Source organism: Leptonychotes weddellii, chromosome 7, assembly GCF_054177405.1.
Source record: "Leptonychotes weddellii isolate Sample4059 chromosome 7, ASM5417740v2, whole genome shotgun sequence".
In the NCBI taxonomy this organism is placed as follows: Eukaryota; Metazoa; Chordata; class Mammalia; order Carnivora; family Phocidae; genus Leptonychotes; species Leptonychotes weddellii.
The window spans coordinates 92,608,860-92,629,404 of record NC_138375.1 but is presented as its reverse complement, the minus strand read 5'-3'; the positions used below and the strand labels follow the sequence as shown (position 1 = coordinate 92,629,404).

The 20,545-nt window shown below is 40.0% G+C and overlaps 1 protein-coding gene across 1 annotated transcript in view; it reads right to left on the bottom strand.

Moving 5' to 3' along the window:
• The window catches only part of MRPS27 (mitochondrial ribosomal protein S27), an 87,140-nt gene that overhangs the window by 21,451 nt on the left and 45,144 nt on the right, over positions 1-20,545 (bottom strand). The window contains exon 5 of the mRNA XM_081826772.1: positions 34-148. Coding sequence (XP_081682898.1) covers positions 34-148 — 115 coding nt within the window. The remainder of the gene's footprint in view (positions 1-33; positions 149-20,545) is intronic.

The following is a 20,545-nucleotide window of genomic DNA, read 5'->3' as shown; positions in this document are numbered from 1 at the left end:
AAAACAAGCTGCAAATACCAGGAAACCACTCACCTTATTTACAAGGGTATATAAGGCTTTGTCTTGTGCACCGTATTTTAAACACTGCCTAATCCAGGTGTGGATAGTCCAGTCTCTCAGGTACCAGCAGTTGGGGCTGTGTCGAAATCTAAATAAAGTGTAAGAAGAAAGAAAACTGGGGTTAACTCTGAAATGTCAATGCCAAAATGCATCCTCCATCAGCAGGTCCTTCTCTTAGATATTTATAGATGTGCAGTCAATGTGACCAAAAGTCCTAAAAGGTCAACAGTCAATAAAAATTTGACTATAAAACCTGTTAACTGTAAAGTTTAAAATGGGAAAGAAGGCAGAATTATCAATAACAAAGTACTGTAAATGCTGTATTCCTTACTTAATGCTTCCTTATTCAACATCTTGTTTTTAAAATATGAGATTTCTAAAAAATAATCTGGGGGGAAATACTAACCATAGCATTATACAAATACGCATTTCATTAGAAGAGAGATGTGAGGCTGACGCTGACACTTTTGAAGTTTAAAATAAAACAGATGAAGCAAAAATGAAGAAAGGAATAGCACAGCAACTCTAGAGGGAAATCGGCTTTGGGTTATACTGATATTTCTTATGGCACTTAGGAGAGACTGGGACACTCTTCACCGAACCAAAAGAAAACAAAAAAGCAGAAAAAAATAAAAATGGAGCATAGTTAAACATCCAGGTCTTCCAGGATCCACATCCGCCACTGCCCTCTTCAAAGCTCCAGTCTAGCTCATCAGTTTGTCCATCTCCCGTCTCCTTTTCGTTTCCTGTAGCTGCCCACGTGGTTTTAAAAGGCCGAAGCAGCCCGAGCGGAGGCGTGTGTGGCAATGGTACCTACAAAGGAATGGAACTTAGAAAGGGATTCTGAGCGCTGCTCTTGCCTCAAGTGTGCAGCACACACTGGTGATACCCAGGGTTGGGGCGACTTCTTGTGCCTGCGGGTCCCTGCCACAGACTGAGGGAGAGAGGAGACGCTGCTCTGAGGGGCTGTTTAAAGAGCTCTGTGGTCCTTTTTCTGTTTATCTGCTGTGACTGGGACACAGGATCAAATGTCGTATCATGGCAGGGGAAGTCCCCATCTTTTCTTTAATTGTTCAGGAAGCACATCAATCTCCGGATCCTCCTTACAAAAATCAACTGTTTTCTTAAATAAAAAAGGTAAGACAAAAACTTGGAGCAAAAGGATTTTGTGCCATATTTGAGTCGAGGATACGGCTAATACTAGTGTTTTTTAGAAGCTGGTTATTCAATCCGCCACCTGCTATTTCCTGCCATCTGCTATGGGGATAGTTTCCTGCTGAACAGGTTCTCTGCCAAAGTAAGAGCTGAGAAAAAGAGGAAGTGTGAAGTAGTATTTAATTTAGGATATTTATTAGTGCTCTGGTGAGAAATTTGGCAAAAATAAGATCTGAAGAGGTTTTGTGGATATAGTCACTTAACCCTCTCTAGACTTTGGAGTATCTTACATCTTGCTGGAAATTATTTCTCTTTCTTTACAGAATTAATCCCTTTAAAAGCAGAAAGATAGATGGGGCACCTGGCTGGTTCAGTCGGTGGAGCAGGTGACTTTTGATCTTGGGGTCATGAGTTCGAGCTCCATGTTGGGGGTAGAGCTTACTTTAAAAAATTTTTAAAAACCTATACAACTTAAAAAAAAAAAAGCAGAAAGATAGAAATATGCCAAATTATGTTCTGGATAAAAATGACCCAGCCAGAGAAAGGCACTGTACAGGTGCCCAAGATAACTAGATCTAATGAGATCTTCTGCATAGAAATGAAACAAAATGTATCTTTTAGGATTTCATGCTTTCCCTCACATTTTAAAGTCAACAGTCAAGCTACTTGAGTTCCTCTCCTTGTTATTCTGAAACATCTGAGATTTAAAGCATAATGGCCAATTAAAAGTTTACTTATTTTTTAAAGAAACAATTCAAGAGAATTACCAGGTGTACTGCCTAAACGAGAGTGGTGCTGCCTTGCTGGGCTGTAAGCTCGCAGGGCAAGGAGACGCATGCTGACCGGCCCAACACGGACTCCTCGATGCCTGACACAGTTGGTGGCCCACAGGTTTTCAGCACATAAAAAAAGAGCTTCAGTCAACAAAGGTATAAAATGCTATAACGTGCTGATCATTTTGCTAACATCTACGACATATATGAAGAACTGTAAATTCCCTGTTTGGGGCATTAATAATTTCATTACAAACACAAAGTACACAAACATAGTTTCGCAACAGTAAGAGGTGGGAAACAGTTGGTGCTAAGGAGACACAGGGTACTGCTAGCTGCTGGGAAGTGTTTTGGGTAGCAGTGATTATTACGGTCTGTCCATTTTTCCTTTAAAAACAAACAAACAAAATTAAAAATGCCAATTACCTTCTCTACCCAAGATTATTTTAAACCTAAACCTCATTTTAAAATCTAATCTTCTGCCTCAGGATGTCTCCAGTGACTACAGAAGTTGCGGCTTTTCTTTCTGATAAGACTTTAAAATAAGAGCACTGTAACCAAATCCAACCAAACCCCCTTTTCTCTTATTCAGGATCAGCAGACCATTTTTATTTAGGCTTTAAAGAAAACAAAGACTAACAGGACCTAGGTTTAGACCTTCAAAGCTCAAATTAAAATTTGTTTAAAGTCATTTGTTAACCATCTGAGGGTAACTTTCATACATGGGGGAACAGAACAATTTTATCTTCTCAAAGGTCTTTTCTTCTCACACTTTGATTTCTTAGAAACCTAGAGGGAAAGTTACTCAAGACTTCACACATCCAATATAATCATCTCAGCACAGCAGCCTTTGAGACATTTGCCAACAAACTCTCGGGGGTCTTTAATAAGTCTACTCTCTCCCTCATCCTGGAACGGGGCTAGTTGGTATGATCTCTGCTCTCTAAAACCCAGTAATCCAGATACACAACCATGTCTAGGACATGTTCAACTACGTGAGCATATTAAATCAATTTAGGAATAAGGGGGAAACACTACACATATTTTATGAAATATGCTGCCCAAACTGCAGTTCCTGCATTTCCCAGCCAGGCAACACATAAACTCCTTTCTAAGCCCTTACCAGTGTTAAAAAAGAAATGAGCACACAAACGTATGTGTGTTATCTAGCTGTCTAGAATATAAACAACTCAAACCATTGAGATAGTAGGGTCCTCCCCACTCTGGATGGTGAGTTTGAGAAGGATTTCTCTTTATCAATGCCGTTTTAAGCAGTTCAAACAGATAAACTTGGGCCCTTGCTCAGAACTGCCAGTGGTAATATGATAGGCAGGTAAGTCTCTGGAATGGATACTCGCCTGGAATGATTCTGTGGACTGCTGGACGAGCATTCTCCCTTTCAGCCAGGAGAAAGGCAAAGAGACGAGAACACAACTAACACATTGATTTTCCAATTTGCCTGCAAACAGACTGGCTTTTGTTCTCGCCTGCTCTGACCACCAGCCTGGCAGATTATAGGCGGCCACTGTAGGAGTCCCCTCTGTGCCCCGTGCCATCAGCTGTTTGCTCACCTCGACAGAAGCTTTATTATTGTCCAGGCCAGCAGGCTGCCAAGCTAGGCAAACCGTGTGAGTGTGGAAAAGATAAACAAAATGCAACCCAAATCTCCCCAACAATGCCTGTGCTCATGGAGGCCAGGGATATTCTGAGTTTCCAACTTAGAAAATATAAGTAAACTTACAACTATTCTAAGGACATGAGTTTTTCCTGGAGTAAGGAGGGGCACAGGAAGGAGAAGGAGAGAATGAAGACGTGCACTCTCAAGCTCTACCTCTAGTTCTCAAAGTTGGTATCCCAAGGCCAAGGACCCTCTGTCCACAGTGCTCAGTGGAGTTCCAGGTGAAGACAGAACTGGCCTAAGAAGCCAAATCATGGCCAATCAAATGGCAGGAACTGGGAAGCTTCCTCTCCTCAAAAATCAGGCTATATTCACGACCGCTCAGGGCATTCGCCTGCACCAATGCTCATTCAAGATTAATGTCACCAGGAAGGAAGCAGAGGAGAATCACAGGCTGCAAAATTGACCGGGGGCAGAAGTCTTTGATACCTTAGAGATTTTTTTAATCGGGGAAGAGAGGTTATATCAAAGAAGTCAAGAGTGAAAAGCAAAACACTAGAGACTGACTGTGATTACATAAAAGGTACTTTACTGCACGAAAAAGTCACAGGGTATTTCCTATTTGTAATCAATTTCATCATTTCATTGAAAAAAAAAATAAAGGGGGAAACAGCCTTTTCTCCACAGGATTCATATAAAGGTTACTGTTGAAGGCAAAAGTGACAATGTTCATCAGCTCTTCAGTACAGCTAGTAAATGTGCTTCTGGCTGGGCAGGGCTAATGCACAGATGCCAGAGCCTGGAGCTCAGTGGCTCCACCATTTAGCTGCAGCACCGGCTCTTCCATATGAATGAGCAAGCTTTCCACAACGTTTATCTGATTATGAGAGCCACCATCCTTAAACATACACATGCAGTTTTCCCTCCTCCCTAGTGAATTCCGTATCCTGTGGCAACAGGCTTTACAGATGGAAACCTCAGCTTTTGAGCTGGGCACACATGGAGGCGAGTGAGGGGCCAGGGTGAAGAGAGGAAAGAAACAGTGCCAAGAAGAAAATACAGCTGGTACTAAAGCCTGTCGTGTGGACTGCGAATCTTATCAGGGAAGCAAAGTGTGTAATTATTAAAAGGCCCGAGCACTTCCCTGAACTAGAACCAAAGGGTAGAAAGGGTGTCGTGGGACTATTTAAACCAGAATCTGATTCAATCACTGCTGACTTTCTCATCCTAAAAGGATAATTACTTTCTTTTGCAACCTTCTGGAAATTCTGCTTTCATCAATTATTAATCGCTCCCCCCAAAAAACCCGTAAATAAAATCAAATTTTGAGAATTTTTCTCATGACGATTATATTTTAGTCAAGTGTTTGAAAAAGGGGTAGGGTCTGATAAAGGAACTGATAATAAAGACACAGTATTGTAGATTTTAAAACTCTTGCTTGCCCTTGAGATCCCAGAGTCTTATTCTTACAGAGGAACTTCAGTTAATTTTAACTTTCAGCAAACATGTCCCAACTGTGCACTAAGAGAAGCACCAGGAGCAATAATCTGCTCTGAAATGCTCCTCCCTCATATGGTCAACCAGTTTGGGCTCAACCACTACAGTGAATTCATTATCTCCCTCATGAAGCAGATAAAAAATGTTTATTTTCAAGTTCTAATACTTTTTTCTTTTTTAAAGGACAGGCTTACAGGGACAGAATGTACAAACAGTAAAATTCATACTTTTCAATGTATGGGTCTGTAAGTGTCCAGTTGTGTAATCACTACCACAATCAAGATGTAAGAACAGTTCTGTCACCCCTAAAAACTCATTAATGCCTCCTTTGTAGTTAACCTCTCTATGGTTTGCTGGTCAATTTAAGCCAATTTTATATACATAACCTCAAGTCTTTTTCTAACCCCACAGTCATTAATTTATGAGAGGAAAGCAAATACGGTAATAAAACTACAATTTCTATCAGTTAGTTTATAATTCATATCCTGCCAATTTCCAAAAAGAATTTGAAAAAAATTAAAACCCAGTTTGCATAAGACCTTCTGGTATCCTTGTTTGCCATTCTAAAAAGGGTGATAAGTAAGTGGATTTTTGGTAGAGAATAACACAGGCATAGAATTTTGCAAATGTGAAGTGCTAAATAAATGCAGCATAATAACACATTTTTTGAAGTGAAGATGGATAACAGAGGGACTCGTTAGATATCAAAGTCAAAGTCTAAATTTGTCAGACTCGAGGCTTAAAAATGAGGTTATTAGCATTTCACCTGAAAACACAGTGGTATGACATATCAGGAAGTAGGAGAAATACTCCATTTTCCATGTCCTTTTACAGAATAGGAAGAAAGTCATGACAAGTAAGATAATTATGGCCCCAAATTATTATCTCTTTCTCTTCTCTCTGACCTGGTTATTGTTTTGCCAGATGGACCTTTCTCCATCTAGGAAACATATTTTTTATTCATGAAGTAAGTATCTACCAAATAGCTACCCCGTGCCAGGTGATCCGTATTCTAGTCCTCAATTTCCTTGAACTCCAATCTTAAAGATGGTATCTCTCCCTTTCTGATGTAGAAAGAACACTTATAGACTGACTCTGTTCTATTGTTCTTTCTCTCAAGGTATTTAAAGGTAAGAAGCCAACCAGAATGACCAGCTGTTCTTTGTCTGAAGCCTGGAATGCCATTTTTATCAGCCTCCAAAAGGTGATGCATGTGGATGACAGGGGAAGATTATTTGTTGGAGAATGGGAGAAGAAAATATATTTACAGTGATTGCTGGGGTGCTTCCTTGCTTGTGATGGTCCTAAAAGCAGAAAATGGCTGGCTATGAAACTGCACCCAGAAGGGGCTCCTCAGCTACTTTAAAGCTGGACACAGGTTAGCTTCACACCTGAGACACTGTCACTGGAGGGCAAGGGGAGGCTAAAGGGAGGAACAGGAAGTTCTTTTAGCGAGGAACAGGAAATTGAGAAAAATTGGATCTTGGAACCAGTCCTATTTATAAAAGCACAGAAAGTTGTGGGAATTGGCTTGGTTTAGGCAGAGATAAGGGAAATATTTTCGGTTTTCGGTAGGAAATCTATGAACAATAAATGAGCCAGTTTTAAAAAGATGCAAACATTGCCTGATGTCTTCTAGTTTGGCTAGGAACTTCAGACAAACTTCTGCAAAATCATGAATAATACAATGACTAAGACAGGAAAATCACATATTTATTAATCACTGGCAGGGTGTACACATGAATAGTTCTGAGGAAGGGGAAGGTGAGAAACAAAACGCAGAAAAACAAAGGCATAAAAATCAGAATTTCTAGACTATTCTTGGCTTAGTAAAGTTGTCAGGATTAAGTCTGCCACAAAAGAAATGAGCAGGCAAAGGCTCCTGGCCCAGGGGATGAAGCACACCAGCAAAAAAAAAAGCAGGGAAGAATTAAGCTGATGTTGAGCAGATTTATATGTGTATTTGTGTGTGAGATTATGGATTTCTTTAGGGGTATTTTTTTTTTTATAAACATATAATGTATTATTTGTTTCAGGGGTACAGGTCTGTGATTCATCAGTCTTACACAATTCACAGCGCTCACCACAGCACATACCCTCCCCAATGTCCATCACCCAGCTACCCCATCCTTCCCACCCTCCTCCACTCCAGCAACACTCAGTTTGTTTACTGAGATTAAGAGTCTCTTATGGCTTATCTCCCTCTCTTTCGTCTTTGTTTCATTTTTTCCTCCCTTCCCCTATGATCCTGTCTTGTTTCTCAAATTCCTCATATCAGTGGCATCATATGATACTTGTCTTTCTCTGACTGACTTATTTCGCTTAGCCTAACACCCTCTAGTTCCATCCATGTCGTTGCAAATGCTAAGATTTCGGTTTTTTTGATTGGCTGCATAATATTCCATTGTATATATATATATAAACACCACATCTTCTTTATCCATTCGTCTATTGATGGACATCTAGGCTCTTTCCATAGTTTGGCTATTGTGGGCATTGCTGCTATAAACACTGGGGTGCATGTGCCCCTTCGGATCTCTACATTTGTATCTTTGGGGTAAATACTCAGCAGTGCAATTGCTGGGGAGCAGGGTAGCTCTATTTTCAACTTTTTGAGGAACCTCCATACTGTTTTCCAGAGTGGCTGCACCAGCTTGCATTCCTACCAACAGTGTAGGAGGGTTTCTTTAGGGGTATTTCTGAGGGAAGAGAAGCTCAGCACTAATCTGGGTTTAAGAATCAGATTTTCTTTTTAATGAAGAAAAAAAGCACCTCGGTGTTTGCAACATTCTGATTCTCTAATACGTGGAAAAGCTGAATTCCATAAGGATTCTCCGTTTATATCAAAAGGTAAGGTTGGATTTACTGCAGTTATACAACCCAAGTTCACAGCTAGTTTCTATTTCTGCAACTCCACTGACTTCCCTATAAAGCTTTCAATCTCTTAACAGGTAGGAGAGAACTTTTTTATCCTCTCACGTCCTACAACAGTAGGTGTTTGATGATTTGGCGACAGTGACTCGGCCTGCTTAAGACTGTATAAATCCCAATAATGTATGTTGAAATTCACAAGTATTGTTTATAATGAAACAGTAATCCATTTCCAGTTTTGAAATATCATCCTACCTATAAACAGATGAGGCCAGGAGGTAACGCTACCTCTTTTTGTATGAGGCCGGAGGAGATAAGAGATGGCAGAGATGTGGAATAATGTGGTTTCTGAAAAGCCACCTACTCCTTACTTCCTCTGCCTGCTCTTTCCTTCCCATCAAACAGGTCCATGGATCTTTTTGCAGTGTAGTAAGTTCAGGAATAGACAAACTGAAGGGAGAGTGAAACCACAAATATGAGGACAGAAGATAGAATACGTGGGTTCAAAGAACTCCCCTAACAAGTTCTAAACCAAAAACTTAGACACCTAAGACTGGAAGACATTCCAAAAGCCATCTAGGCCAAGTAAACTGGGGATAGGGGAAGGAAGAAAAGCTGATATACAGTTAGAGAATCTATAATTTAGTGCTGGTAGGGACCTTCAAACCCACTGTTCACTCAACTATCTATTGAGAAGTTACTATTTACCAAGCCCTGTACTGGGTGATGTGAAATTGTCTAGTACAACTCCTTTACTTTATCAATGAAGAATCTTGGTGTCTACTGAGATGAAAAGATTTAGGTTTGTAACAGGACCTAAACTAGACTCTTCAATCTTATTATTCCACCAGTCCTTCTCAATTCTTTTATTTGTAAGACATCTTTAAAAAGTACCTCTGAGGGCACCTGGGTGGCTCATTCGGTTAAGCAACCAACTCTTCATTCTGGCTCAGGTCATGATCTCAGGGTCCTGGGATCGAGCCCCGACTTTGGCTCAGTGCTCAGGGGGAGTCTGCTTCTCCCTCTCCCTGCTCATGATCTCTTTCTCTCAAATAAAATCTTAAAAAAAAAAAAAAAAAGCATCTCTGCAGTTTGACAAAGGTCTCTAACTTAGTGAAAAATAAATAACATCTTTTTTTAAAAATTTATTTATTTACTTGAGAGAGAGAGCACACAAGAGCACATGCATGCAAGCAAGGGCAGGGGGAGAGAATCTCAAGCAGACTCCCAACATGGGGCTCAATTTCACAACCCTGAGATCATGACTGGAGCCGAAATTAAGAGTCAGACATTCAACTGACTGAGATACCCAGACAACCCAAATAACATCTTTTCTAAATTTAGAAGCAGAATTCCGAGAAAAATACTCAAATTGTAAAATAGTTCTGGAATTGCCCTGAACTAGCTGTTTGACTTTGGGAAGTCACTCGATCCTTCAGGGTCTCAATTCCTGTAACTGTAAAATGAAGAGGTAGGATTATCTGGATCATGAACTCACATGTCCACAGGGGCCAGTCAGTTAATAGAAATGTATGAAGAACCATGTGAGACAATAGGTGCAAAGCTGTTTGTAACTATCAAGCAAAGTAGCTACTATTTTTGAAAACATAAACAAAATATACTGGAACTGTGGACTGGACCAGACCCCCTGAAACTCCTTCCAGCTCTCAAAGTTAATGACTCTACGGAATAATATGCTTAATCCACTCATTAAAACATCAGTCATTTACACGTTTCTATTACACCAGAAAAATGGCAGTGATACAAATAAGTGAATAGAGACTCAAGGATAAACAATCATTCAGTCCACAGCTGATTCTACTCTTTTCCACTATCCTCCACTCCCCTACCAGCTGAACATCATTTTACCCAGTCTGGGCAGTCAATATAGATTATTATGGGGGCACCAGACCTTGCAAAGTGGCCTCTAAAATTACAAGATGAAATGATAAAACCACTAAAGTTGAACTCAAGGTCCCGAAAGTAGATTTTAATTAGAGATCAAGTTCTGCAGGAAATAAAATTTTTAGCAATTAATCCCTCCACTAGTATTTCCTACTCCAATGAATATTATATTCAGTTTATATCTAAGAGTCAGCCATCCAAAGCAACTTTCCTATACAAATTGTTCTGTATGTTGCTACTTTCTTCAACTCCTTAAATAAATTCCTGCTAAGCAGGTATAATTACCCAAACAATTCAATTATAACTTAGTTTTGGTATCAAACCCCCTATGATCTCGTTATTTCTAGAGCAGAAACAGTGGAACCCTTTAAAAAGGGGGGAGTAAGATGGGGGTGGTCACAGGGATATTAAGTTTTCAGGACACAATCACTTTTTATAGCTAAAAAAAAAAATTTGAAAAATTGAGATTTAGATTTGTCAGTGCAACTGGTTTTCAGGAAGCTTTAACACTTAGAAAACAAAACAAAACAAACAAAACAAAACCAAACCCTTATTTATATATGAAGGTAAGTAGGAAAATTAAGGTGACCTTTCTTTTTTCTTGTGCTGCCAAATGTTTAAAATCAGGATGGCTACATTTATTAAGCAGCTCCCTTATTTAGCTTGGGCTAGCCCTGCCATACTAAAACCAAACTTTAAAAAAAAAAAACCTGAATATTTGAAATTCTACAAACAAACATAATATACTAAGAAAATGCTTAAGAATGTGCCAAATGCAAACTTAACTCCACAGGAATGCTATGGGTCTGAGACAATTCCTTTTAATAAGATAATTGTAAGAAAGAACGATTACAAATTTTGAACAGCGAAGAGCTCAGTCTTTAGTAATACACCAAATACAAAGATCTGGGTTCAACTGTTCTGGCTGGTAAATCTTCCATAAAACCACCAGGCTATAGCTAAACAAAAGCTCTTACGCTGGCCCAAAAGGAGGGAATGAACAATTTGAAAAACATCTTTATTCCCTGAGAAAATTTTTTAAAATGTCTAAAAGTGCCAGGAGAGCTGTTTCAATGTGACTGCAGGCAGCTTTCCAAAGTCCCTCTGCTTCTCTAAGTATGACTCATAGGGAAAGCAGAGAGAGCATCTTGGCAAAGATACAGTCTTTCCTCTTTGGTTCCACCCTCCCACCCCTTTTATTAAAAAAAAAAAAAAAAAAAGCAAGCAGGTTTGATAGATAATAGTTAAAAAGATTCCAGACAGGCTTAACTGAAGAAGTTTGAACACCAGGGAGGCAAAATATCATTGTGGAAGTCTCTATTGTTTGCCACTGTGAGCCACAGACGCAGGGAAGCATCTTCTGCATCCTAAAAAGGGCTGGTCCCATTGATCATGTGTCAGATTATGGTTGTGCTTTGTGGGAGAGGAGAGAGAAATGAACTATGAAAATACCTCCACTTCCCAAGCTTCAGAAACATCATTAGCTCATATGCTGGACGATTACAGTGAGCTGGAAGGGGCAGGAGCTTGTCCTTTATGAGTGCCCATTAAGTGGAATTTCAACGGTGGTAGCTGGAGGCTATCCATCTGTACATGGCTGCTATAATGCTTGCAGCCTCCAGTCAACAGGCACAATTTTTCCTTCCCTAATTTTAGGCAAAAAAAGCAAGAGAGCTAGTTTTTTTTTTTTTTTTTTAAATAAAAAGAGAAGCAACGTTAAGGAAAAGTTGAATGTCGAACTAGAGAGAGAAGAGTTTTACTTGGGTACCTATATGGAGTCACTTATTATAACAGAATGGAGAATTTGGTGTTGGCAAAGCTGTTCTCTTCTCCATGTGCTCATCCACCAACCTACCATGAATTAAGATATTACGCTGGGCACTAGGTGACAGAGATAAACACATATACTCCTTGCCTTCAGTGACGTTAGATTGGGATTATCAAAACACAAGTATTTTGTGAGCATCTGAAACAAGCTTAGGTTAATTCATTACCATCAATGCAAGTCCTCATTTACTTAACACTGATTATTTCATAACACCCTGATACTAAATTTTCAAAAACTGGCTCTCAGAAGAGAAGTGAATCCAACTTTCCTCTCCTCTTCTTAGTATGTCTTTTTCTGTTTGTTTTCTTTGGATATATGTAAGAAATAAAGCGTTACAGATATAAAAGCTGTACCTGCCTGGGTGGCTCAGTTGGTTGAGTGTCTGACTCTTGGTTTCAGCTCAGGTAGTAATCTCATGGGTCGTGGGATCAAGCCCCAAGTCGGACTCCCCACTCAGCGGAGAGTCTGCTTGAAGATTCTCTCACTCTGCCCCTCTCCCCACTCCCATGCACATTCTCTAAAATAAATAAATCTAAATTGCCCTGAACTAGCTGTTTGACTTTGGGAAGTCACTCGATCCTTCAGGGTCTCCTGGCAGAGATGTGGAATAATGTGGTTTCTGTACCCTTCTGCTGCTACTTTCCGAGGAATAACATTGGTGTCCATCACACTTGTACATGTTTTTATACCTTTATCACCTAGGGATAAATCCAATTTAAGGTACATGTATGTGCCTTTTAACTCTGCATTCAAGGCCTGTCTGATAGAGAACTGAGCCAGCCAAACCACAGCATTGTGTGTTTTGCCAGGGGCAGAAGAGTAGGGACAGAAGCAACAAAATTATATCTCAGATAAAAGGTGGGATCAGACGCCACTTTTACCGCGGAAATTAATCAGCATCACCACCAGGAAAATCCCTGACAAGGTGATTGTTGCTCTGCATTTGATTGGAACCCAGCCCTAACTCGCTGACTTGGTTAAATCAACCTGAGAAGCAGTTTTGTCATCTATAAAATAGAGGTGAAAATACCTTAATCACGACAAGGTTACTTTGAAAATCAAAGGAGAATTAGGTAAGTATTTTGACAACTTTTAATCCTCTATGGAACCAAGCAGAGTACAAATATGCACAAAAACAAATATTATTATTAGTCTATTTGATATAGCACTTGATGGCATTCTGTCTGGGACTGCTCACTATTTGCTTTAAATATGTTTCATTCCTAAGACTAAGGCCTGTGGCATAACTGCCTGTGGGAGTAGAGAAGTAGTTAAGACACAAGATTTGGCATCAGGTGGTCTTCATTCCTACTTTACAACGCCCAGGAAACTGACTCTAAACCTGAGGATGCCACCTGTAAAATGAGTAAAAGTTGTCAGCACCTCACATGGCACAACTCTGGATTGATACGAGCATTGAGGAGGTTGGACGTGTAAACTCCTTGAAACAATGGCCAGCACACAGCCCTTTCCGACAGGCTGGACAGAGCAGCTGGCAGTAGCCACATGCAAAAGGACACAGAGTTAAATGTGAACTCCACTGACGATTCCCTCCACTTGGGCTGTGACTTGCATAGTGCTGGGCACACACCAGCAGCAAATACCTATCATCAGCCAACTGGGATGGATACAGTAGGAAGGACAGGGTCAGTAAGAGGGTGAAGTGTCCCGTGTGCCTCATTCCTCTAAAAACAATCTCAAAGAAGGAGCTGGAAGGCGAACCAGAGGGGAGAACAGAGAGGCCTTCCACAATCACAAAGGCTCAAAGCCAACCAGTTCAGGGGTGTGCCAGTCAGTCTGATGACTGGTAGTAGGGTTTCTGATCTTATGATAGAAAAAGGTCTCGGCAGAGAGATGGGAGTCAGGAGATGACCTAGTAAGGAGTTAATTTACCTATTACTGCTCTTCTACTCTTGGACTGGTTTCACAACCTTGGCAAGCCAGAGTTACAACACAACAGAAATTATGCCTTGAGTCCTCTGTTGGTTCAGTGCCCACCAGCCTCTGTCGGGCTGGACTCAATAACTAAGGAGTGTGAATATCTACCGAAGATAAACTGAACCATTCAAAAGAGAAGTTGCCAAGCACTGCTCGTGGCTCTTGATCTACGCTTGGGGCAGAATCTCAGAGGAAGGAAAAAGGTATCTATATGGGGCATGCCACCCATCCAAGCCTAGGAAGTAAAGGAAAAGAGCAAGAGAGGCAATGCATTTGCTGCTGAGCAAGCTGCTGTCCCAGCCTGTAATCTTTGCCCACCCATCTGCCACACCGCACCCCCCCAGAAGCCAAGAACCCTCTTTTCCATCTTTTATGCACTACTAGTAACCCAAAAAGACTTTAAGGCTGAAAGCTCCCATTCCTGCCTGCAACCCAGATGGAGCCATCAGCCCTTTCACAACCTGGGCAAAGCAGCTGATGGCAACCACATGACAGCAAAGGGCCACTGAGTTAATGGAATATCTATGAAAACAAATATACACTAGTTTTTTTCAAGTTAAAAAAATTGTGAATACAACCAATAACTGTGTTTTAGGATCCTATGTTAAGCTAGGCTCAAAAAATGAGAGAAAGAATAGCTGTTGCTATGGTGGCCACAGTATTTGATCATCTCTAAGATTTCCCATAATCCCATGCAAGTCTAGAAAAGTCTGATTTATTAGCAATACTTGTACTAACTATATTTTTAGGAATGAATGAATATTTATAAAAGGGTGCAACACACTGAGAAGCTTGCTTTTTTTGAATATTTAGATCTTTTTAAATTTAATTTTTTAATTTTTTTAAAGATTTTTTTTTAAAGATTTTATTTATTTATTTATTTGAGACAGAGAGAATGAGAGAGAGAGAGCACATGAGAGGGGGGAGGGTCAGAGGCAGAAGCAGGCTCCCCGCCGAGCAGGGAGCCCAGTGCGGGACTCGATCCAGGGACTCCAGGATCATGACCTGAGCCGAAGGCAGTCGCTTAACCAACTGAGCCACCCAGGCGCCCAATTTTTTTAAAGATTTTATTTGAGACAGAAAGAGAAAGAGAGTGAGCATGAAAGGGGGAGGGGCAGAAGGAGAGGGAGATAATCTCAAGCAGACTCCCCGCTGAGTGCGGAGCCCAACATGGGGCTTGATATCATGACCTGAGCCAAAACCAAGAGTCAGACACTCAACCAACTGAGCCACCCAGGCACTCCTAGATCTCTTTAAAAAAAAAAAAAAAAAAAAAAATCATACTGAAGGGAAGCTTCCTTTTCCTGAACCAGTTTGTGCAAAATCTTCATCTAACTGTAACGGAGAATGATGAGAAGGATCAAAATAACAGTATCACTAATTAAAAAGTACTGAACATTTCCTATGTGCATTATCCTCAGTACTTTATACTTTTTCGTTTTTACAGAGTAGGAAACTGAAAACTGAAAAGGATAAAAATCTAGCTTGAGAGCTTGCAATAAAGCCAACACAGGTGGTTTTTATTTTTACTACAGTGTTTGAAAAAGACTACTGGTTGCTGTTGAGCATCAGTAGTTAGCTTCATTTAGATAGCCTGCTTTACAAAAAAATGTGTCACTCTGAACACTAGAATTACACTTGGCACAGCAGGATGTTCATATCATGAGAGGAATGTAGAAGTGAAGACAATAGGTTCTTATGCCAGGGTAGACTGACAGGGTTATTTTGTTGGGTAACCACCCCCCAACCCACGCCCCAGTCCAGGTCTTTTCTCTTGGGTTGTTCAGTGTCCCCAGAGAGGACTCCTCCAGGCTCCTCCCTGAGAGGGATAATAATCCTTACATCGCCAAGTCCAGAGTCCTTCTGGTTCAGTCTCTCCAGAAAGAAAACTACCAGTCTTCTGCTAGGGTTGGAGAGAAACAATCTGGGTATTTCACTACTTCTGAAAACTTTCAATCAATCCTCATCCCTTGCTGCTTTTTCTTTATGAGTCTTTCTAGGGTCCTATGGTATAGATGCTCTTGCAACCAAATTTCCCCTCCGGCCAGCTTCAGTGGTAGCTTTCTCTTTCTGCTAAGTGTGTTACCTCTTGTCCAACTATTTTATAATTTTCAAAATTTTGTTCCTATTGTTTTCTGTTCTCTTTATTTTTTAGATTTTTGTCTTTTTTTTTTAACTTTCATTGTCATGTTTATAGAGGTTTTATAAGGAATAGAACTAAGACCTTATGTTCAACCTGTCAGAAGTCAGAAGACTTCTATAAGCCATTTGATCTCTGTGAACTAGTCAATGGATTGTACAGTAATCTGAAAGCAACGATGGAAAGAAAATGTATTTCAAAACATTCAAATGTATTTCAGCAGTAATATCCTCTGCTTAAAGAACACATCTTGAGGGGTGCCTGGGTGGTTCAGTCGTTAAGCGTCTGCCTTCGGCTCAGGTCATGATCCCAGGGTCCTGGGATCGAGCCCCGCATCGGGCTCCCTGCTCGGCGGGAAGCCTGCTTCTCCCTCTCCTACTCCCCCTGCTTGTGTTCCCTCTCTCGCTGTGTCTCTCTCTGTCAAATAAATAAATAAAATCTTTAAAAAAAAAAAAAAAAACACATCTTGAGGAAGACACTTAACTCTCTGGATTTCTGCTTCAGTAAATTGCAAAACAAAAGCTAGATCAGAGAACAGCCCTTTAACAGCCCCATTAACTCTAATATCCTTCAACAAAGGCCCAAAATAAATCACAGTGCTATTATTTGTTCAATCTAAAATATTTTATTGAAAACATCTGTGCACATATATTAAGACCCCCCCCAATATGTGGATGGTATGCTAAGTGTTAAAAAAATATTAAGACAAGGTCCCTAAATTGTAATATTCCTTCTTTCTCTTTTCTGGGGGAAAAAAGGATAATCACACGTGACAACATTATTCAGGATTACTAGAAAAAGGAAACGAAGTTAAATCAAGCTTGGCAAATTCTCTTTCAAGAAGGTAGAAAATTCAGAAGAAGGTTGAAAATTATGTAATATTGCAACAATGTCTTAAAAGATGAAACTTCAGCCATACTCACAGAACTTTCTGTGCTCTGATGATTTAAAAAAAAAAAAGTTTTCTCTATATGTGAAGGGTCAAGAAGCTAGGAGAATGGATCTCACAAAACTATGAAACCAGTAAAACAGGACGATCTAGCTCAGGCTGAAGCACCAAGGCACTTCTGTGTCAACAGCTGATGCCATAGCCCAGCTTCCTGGCATATCGGCATGGAGAGAGATCTCTATGTATCAGAAGGGAGGGGAAAAAGAAAAGGGAATGGGGGGGCACCTGGGTGGCTCAGATGGTTAAATGTCTGCCTTCGGCTCAGGTCATGATCCCAGGGTCCTGGGATCGAGTCCCGCATCGGGCTCTCTGCTCTTTGGGAGCCTGCTTCTCCCTCTGCCTCTCTCTCTCTCTCTCTGTCTCTCATGAATAAATGAATAAAATCTTAAAAAAAAAAAAAGGGAACAGGGGAAAGGGGGAATATAATGACCACCTGTACTTATTATCCTTAGGGTTCAAAGTTAACGCCATTTCCCCCATACATGGACCCCCCCTACTTTGTATGTAAGGAGGAGAGCCACCGTCTAACAGAGATAGGAAACTGTCAGACTGTACTGAATACGGTACCGCATTAGAACAAGGAACAAGATCTCTTCCTTTGCACACTGTGGAGACCCGCAGGCATGATGGCACAATACAGCAATACGGCACCTGACAGCACCCGCTTCCCAGTGCATGTAACTGAACTTTTCATTCCTTGCAAATGCCACACAGGATGTGACATTACACACAAGCCATGTCATTAGGTGTATTTTATTTTGTACCAATTCAAGGGATAATAAAAACCCAAAGGGTTGAGTTAAAAATTGTACTTGAGTGAATTCGGGTCTTTCAACAATCAGGACTGTTGCATATGTTTAATAATCTTGTGCTTTCTGGCTACCACTGTCCTTTGCTTTAGAGAAGCGCCTGCCGCCAAGAATGTGAAGGTCATTTTTACTCACTGAATCAAATAAATATGTGAGATTTAGTAGCTCTGTAAAGAAGAGCTTATCTTTCATACCGATAATGTAATACATTTATTGATATGCATTCACTAAACACATATACATCTGAAATAAGGACAGCAGACGTGGACAAAAGGCTAATGCCTATATATTAGTTCGGTACCCATCTGTCTCTGGTATGACACTCACGAATAACAGGACTTTCCTGTGGCCCAGGGCCATGCCTTGACAGCTCTTCTCTCTCTAGGCACTCAGATGACAACACCGACACGATGTGTTCAGTAACAAAAGAGTGCTCAGTTTTTGAACTCTTACATTTTTCCACTTCCTAAAGATTATTTCATTTATGTGTCGAAACAGCTCTATGTAGCGTAAGTATGCTACTATCTCCATTTTACAGATGAGGAACCTCAACATCAAAGGGTTAGACAATTTCCCCAATGTCACGCAGTTAGGATGAAACAAGGCCAGGATTTAAACCCAGACAGTCTGACTCCAGAGCTCTTGACCACTGAGCTATGCTGCCTGATACTATAATCAGGTGATTTTATTTATTTTAAAAAATTTTATTTGTGACAACATTTTATTTTATTTATATTTTTAAGTAAGCTCTATGTCCAATGTGGGGCTTGAACTCAGGACCCCAAGATCAAGAGTCGCACGCTCTACCAATGGAGCCAGCCAGGTGCCTCTAATCAGGTAGATTTTACGGTAAAATTTGTATTAACTTTCTACCAAAAAGACTGGGGCTTTTTAATGCTCCAATCAGGGTATCAACAATGACATAGGAGGTGCTATTCCAATTAAGATTACCTTCTAGGAAAAGGAGCTTTTGGCTAGAAAACTTGTCATTTTCAGAAATTAGAGATAAAATCATTTGACTGAATGAAAGTCATTGGCCTTTCTCCCCTGATCCTGGAATGCAATATTATAACTAGATGTTTAGCAAGCTACCCCAGCCCTAGAATTTCCACTATTATTCACTAACGACAATCAAATGTCACCATTTGCTATTACGTCTCTTTAATGACCATAATGCATCTAATGAGATCACAGACAGGTATATCTGTGTATATCTGATATATTCCATGCATAATGGAATTATGTGTTTCATTCCCATTCATGTTTACACATATACTCACACATAAAAAAATGCTATCAAATGGAATACTATGCACCTTACATTCTAGAAGCACAGCTACACCCATTCCAAAAATTTAATTACCTAAAGGTATTAATAAATGAAGAGGTAAAATAAAATTTAAGGGGAGGGGTAGATAGCGACTTAAAAAAAATTTAAGAGGAGAAAGGTCCCATGCTCACTTAGTGGCAAGACATCCTATTGTGAGAATATTGTAGAACTGTTAAGGGACGCTTCTACTTATCCATTCAACCCCTTCACCTTCTTCATTACAAAAAAATGAGCTTGCAATGATAAGGCAAACATGATCAAGAGCTCTTTGACAATTTCATTATGTAAATTATATTAACTGAGCCTTCATGTATTGCCCTCTCCCTTTTCTCCCAGCTATCCAAAGGCATTTAGCATTGTAGTGGGCATGACTGCAGAAATGTACAGGTGAGGGGGAGTGGAAGTGGTTCAGAAAGAAGCCTCACTGAGGAAGGAGTATTCCATGTGCTCTGATTTTAGGCATTTGCCCACGTGAACCTTAAATGAGTCTATAGCAATGCTCATTTTCTCATAAAATGCCCACCCATTCTGTACTCAACACCTCTGTGCTGACTCATGCTCTGTTATCAGATCTCAAGAATAATTAGAAAACATTAAGAGACTCCTTGAAGTCTAATGTATTCATCCATTCATCATCAGAAGGTAATACTATTCTTACAAGATGCTGTGGTATGTCCTCTACAGAACAACCAGACATGCCATTCTTGGTAACCTCAGGATTTAAAGGCAGTCCCTAAGATGATTTCCTAAAGAAATACAAATATAAGTACAACAGATAAGTAAAATAGATGTGCAACTATATGTCATCTACATACCACTGACAGGAAGGAAACTCAACCACCATAAGGTATCCCATGTACATGAAACTTGGGCTTTGATTCCCTACCCCCACCAAATGCTATTTATAATTGTAATGTATTTTGGTGGAATTTTTATATAACTGTACCCTATTACAAATGACTATGTGACTCTGGGAAAATCTTTTATTCCTTCTCTCTTATAGTTTCCAGCTCTGTAAATCACATTATTTTGAACAACCTCTCAAACACAGATGACATCAAAGAAACCTGACCAGAGAAGCTGGTAGGAAAGGTCACGAATCTAAGTGAATGGACCTGCTGTTCCAAAAATGCACTGATGTGTATTGTGTGATATAAAGAAGCCTACTATGTTCTGATTTTTGGTTTTAGAGGCTTAGCAAGTAAAGGGAGACAACACATTTTGCCTCTAGGATCAAGGCTGAATATGAACCATTTTGTTTTCATGATTTCAATGACCAAAAAGATGTTGGGTAGAAATGTAGGTAATAAAATAGCTTACCTAGATGCAAATAACCATTGAATCTATATATCTCCAGGCCAAATATGGCCCATAGCTGCAGACACATTTCAATTGCTTCCTGGACATCTCCATTTGGTCTCACACAGGCTCTTCACAGACACCACATTCAGAACTAAAAATATCTACTTTATCTTCTGCCCTTCACTTCTGTTTAAATTTCCTGTATTCTTAATCTTCATTGATCTAAGATCACTTAAGATCACCAAATTCCATGATCTGAATTCTACTACCAGACCTCCTGAATATCTCTTAGCCTCTGTTCTCCCACAGTTTAAAAGTCTAATTCCTCCAGTGGCTTTTTTTTTTTTTTTTTAAGATTTTTATTTATTTA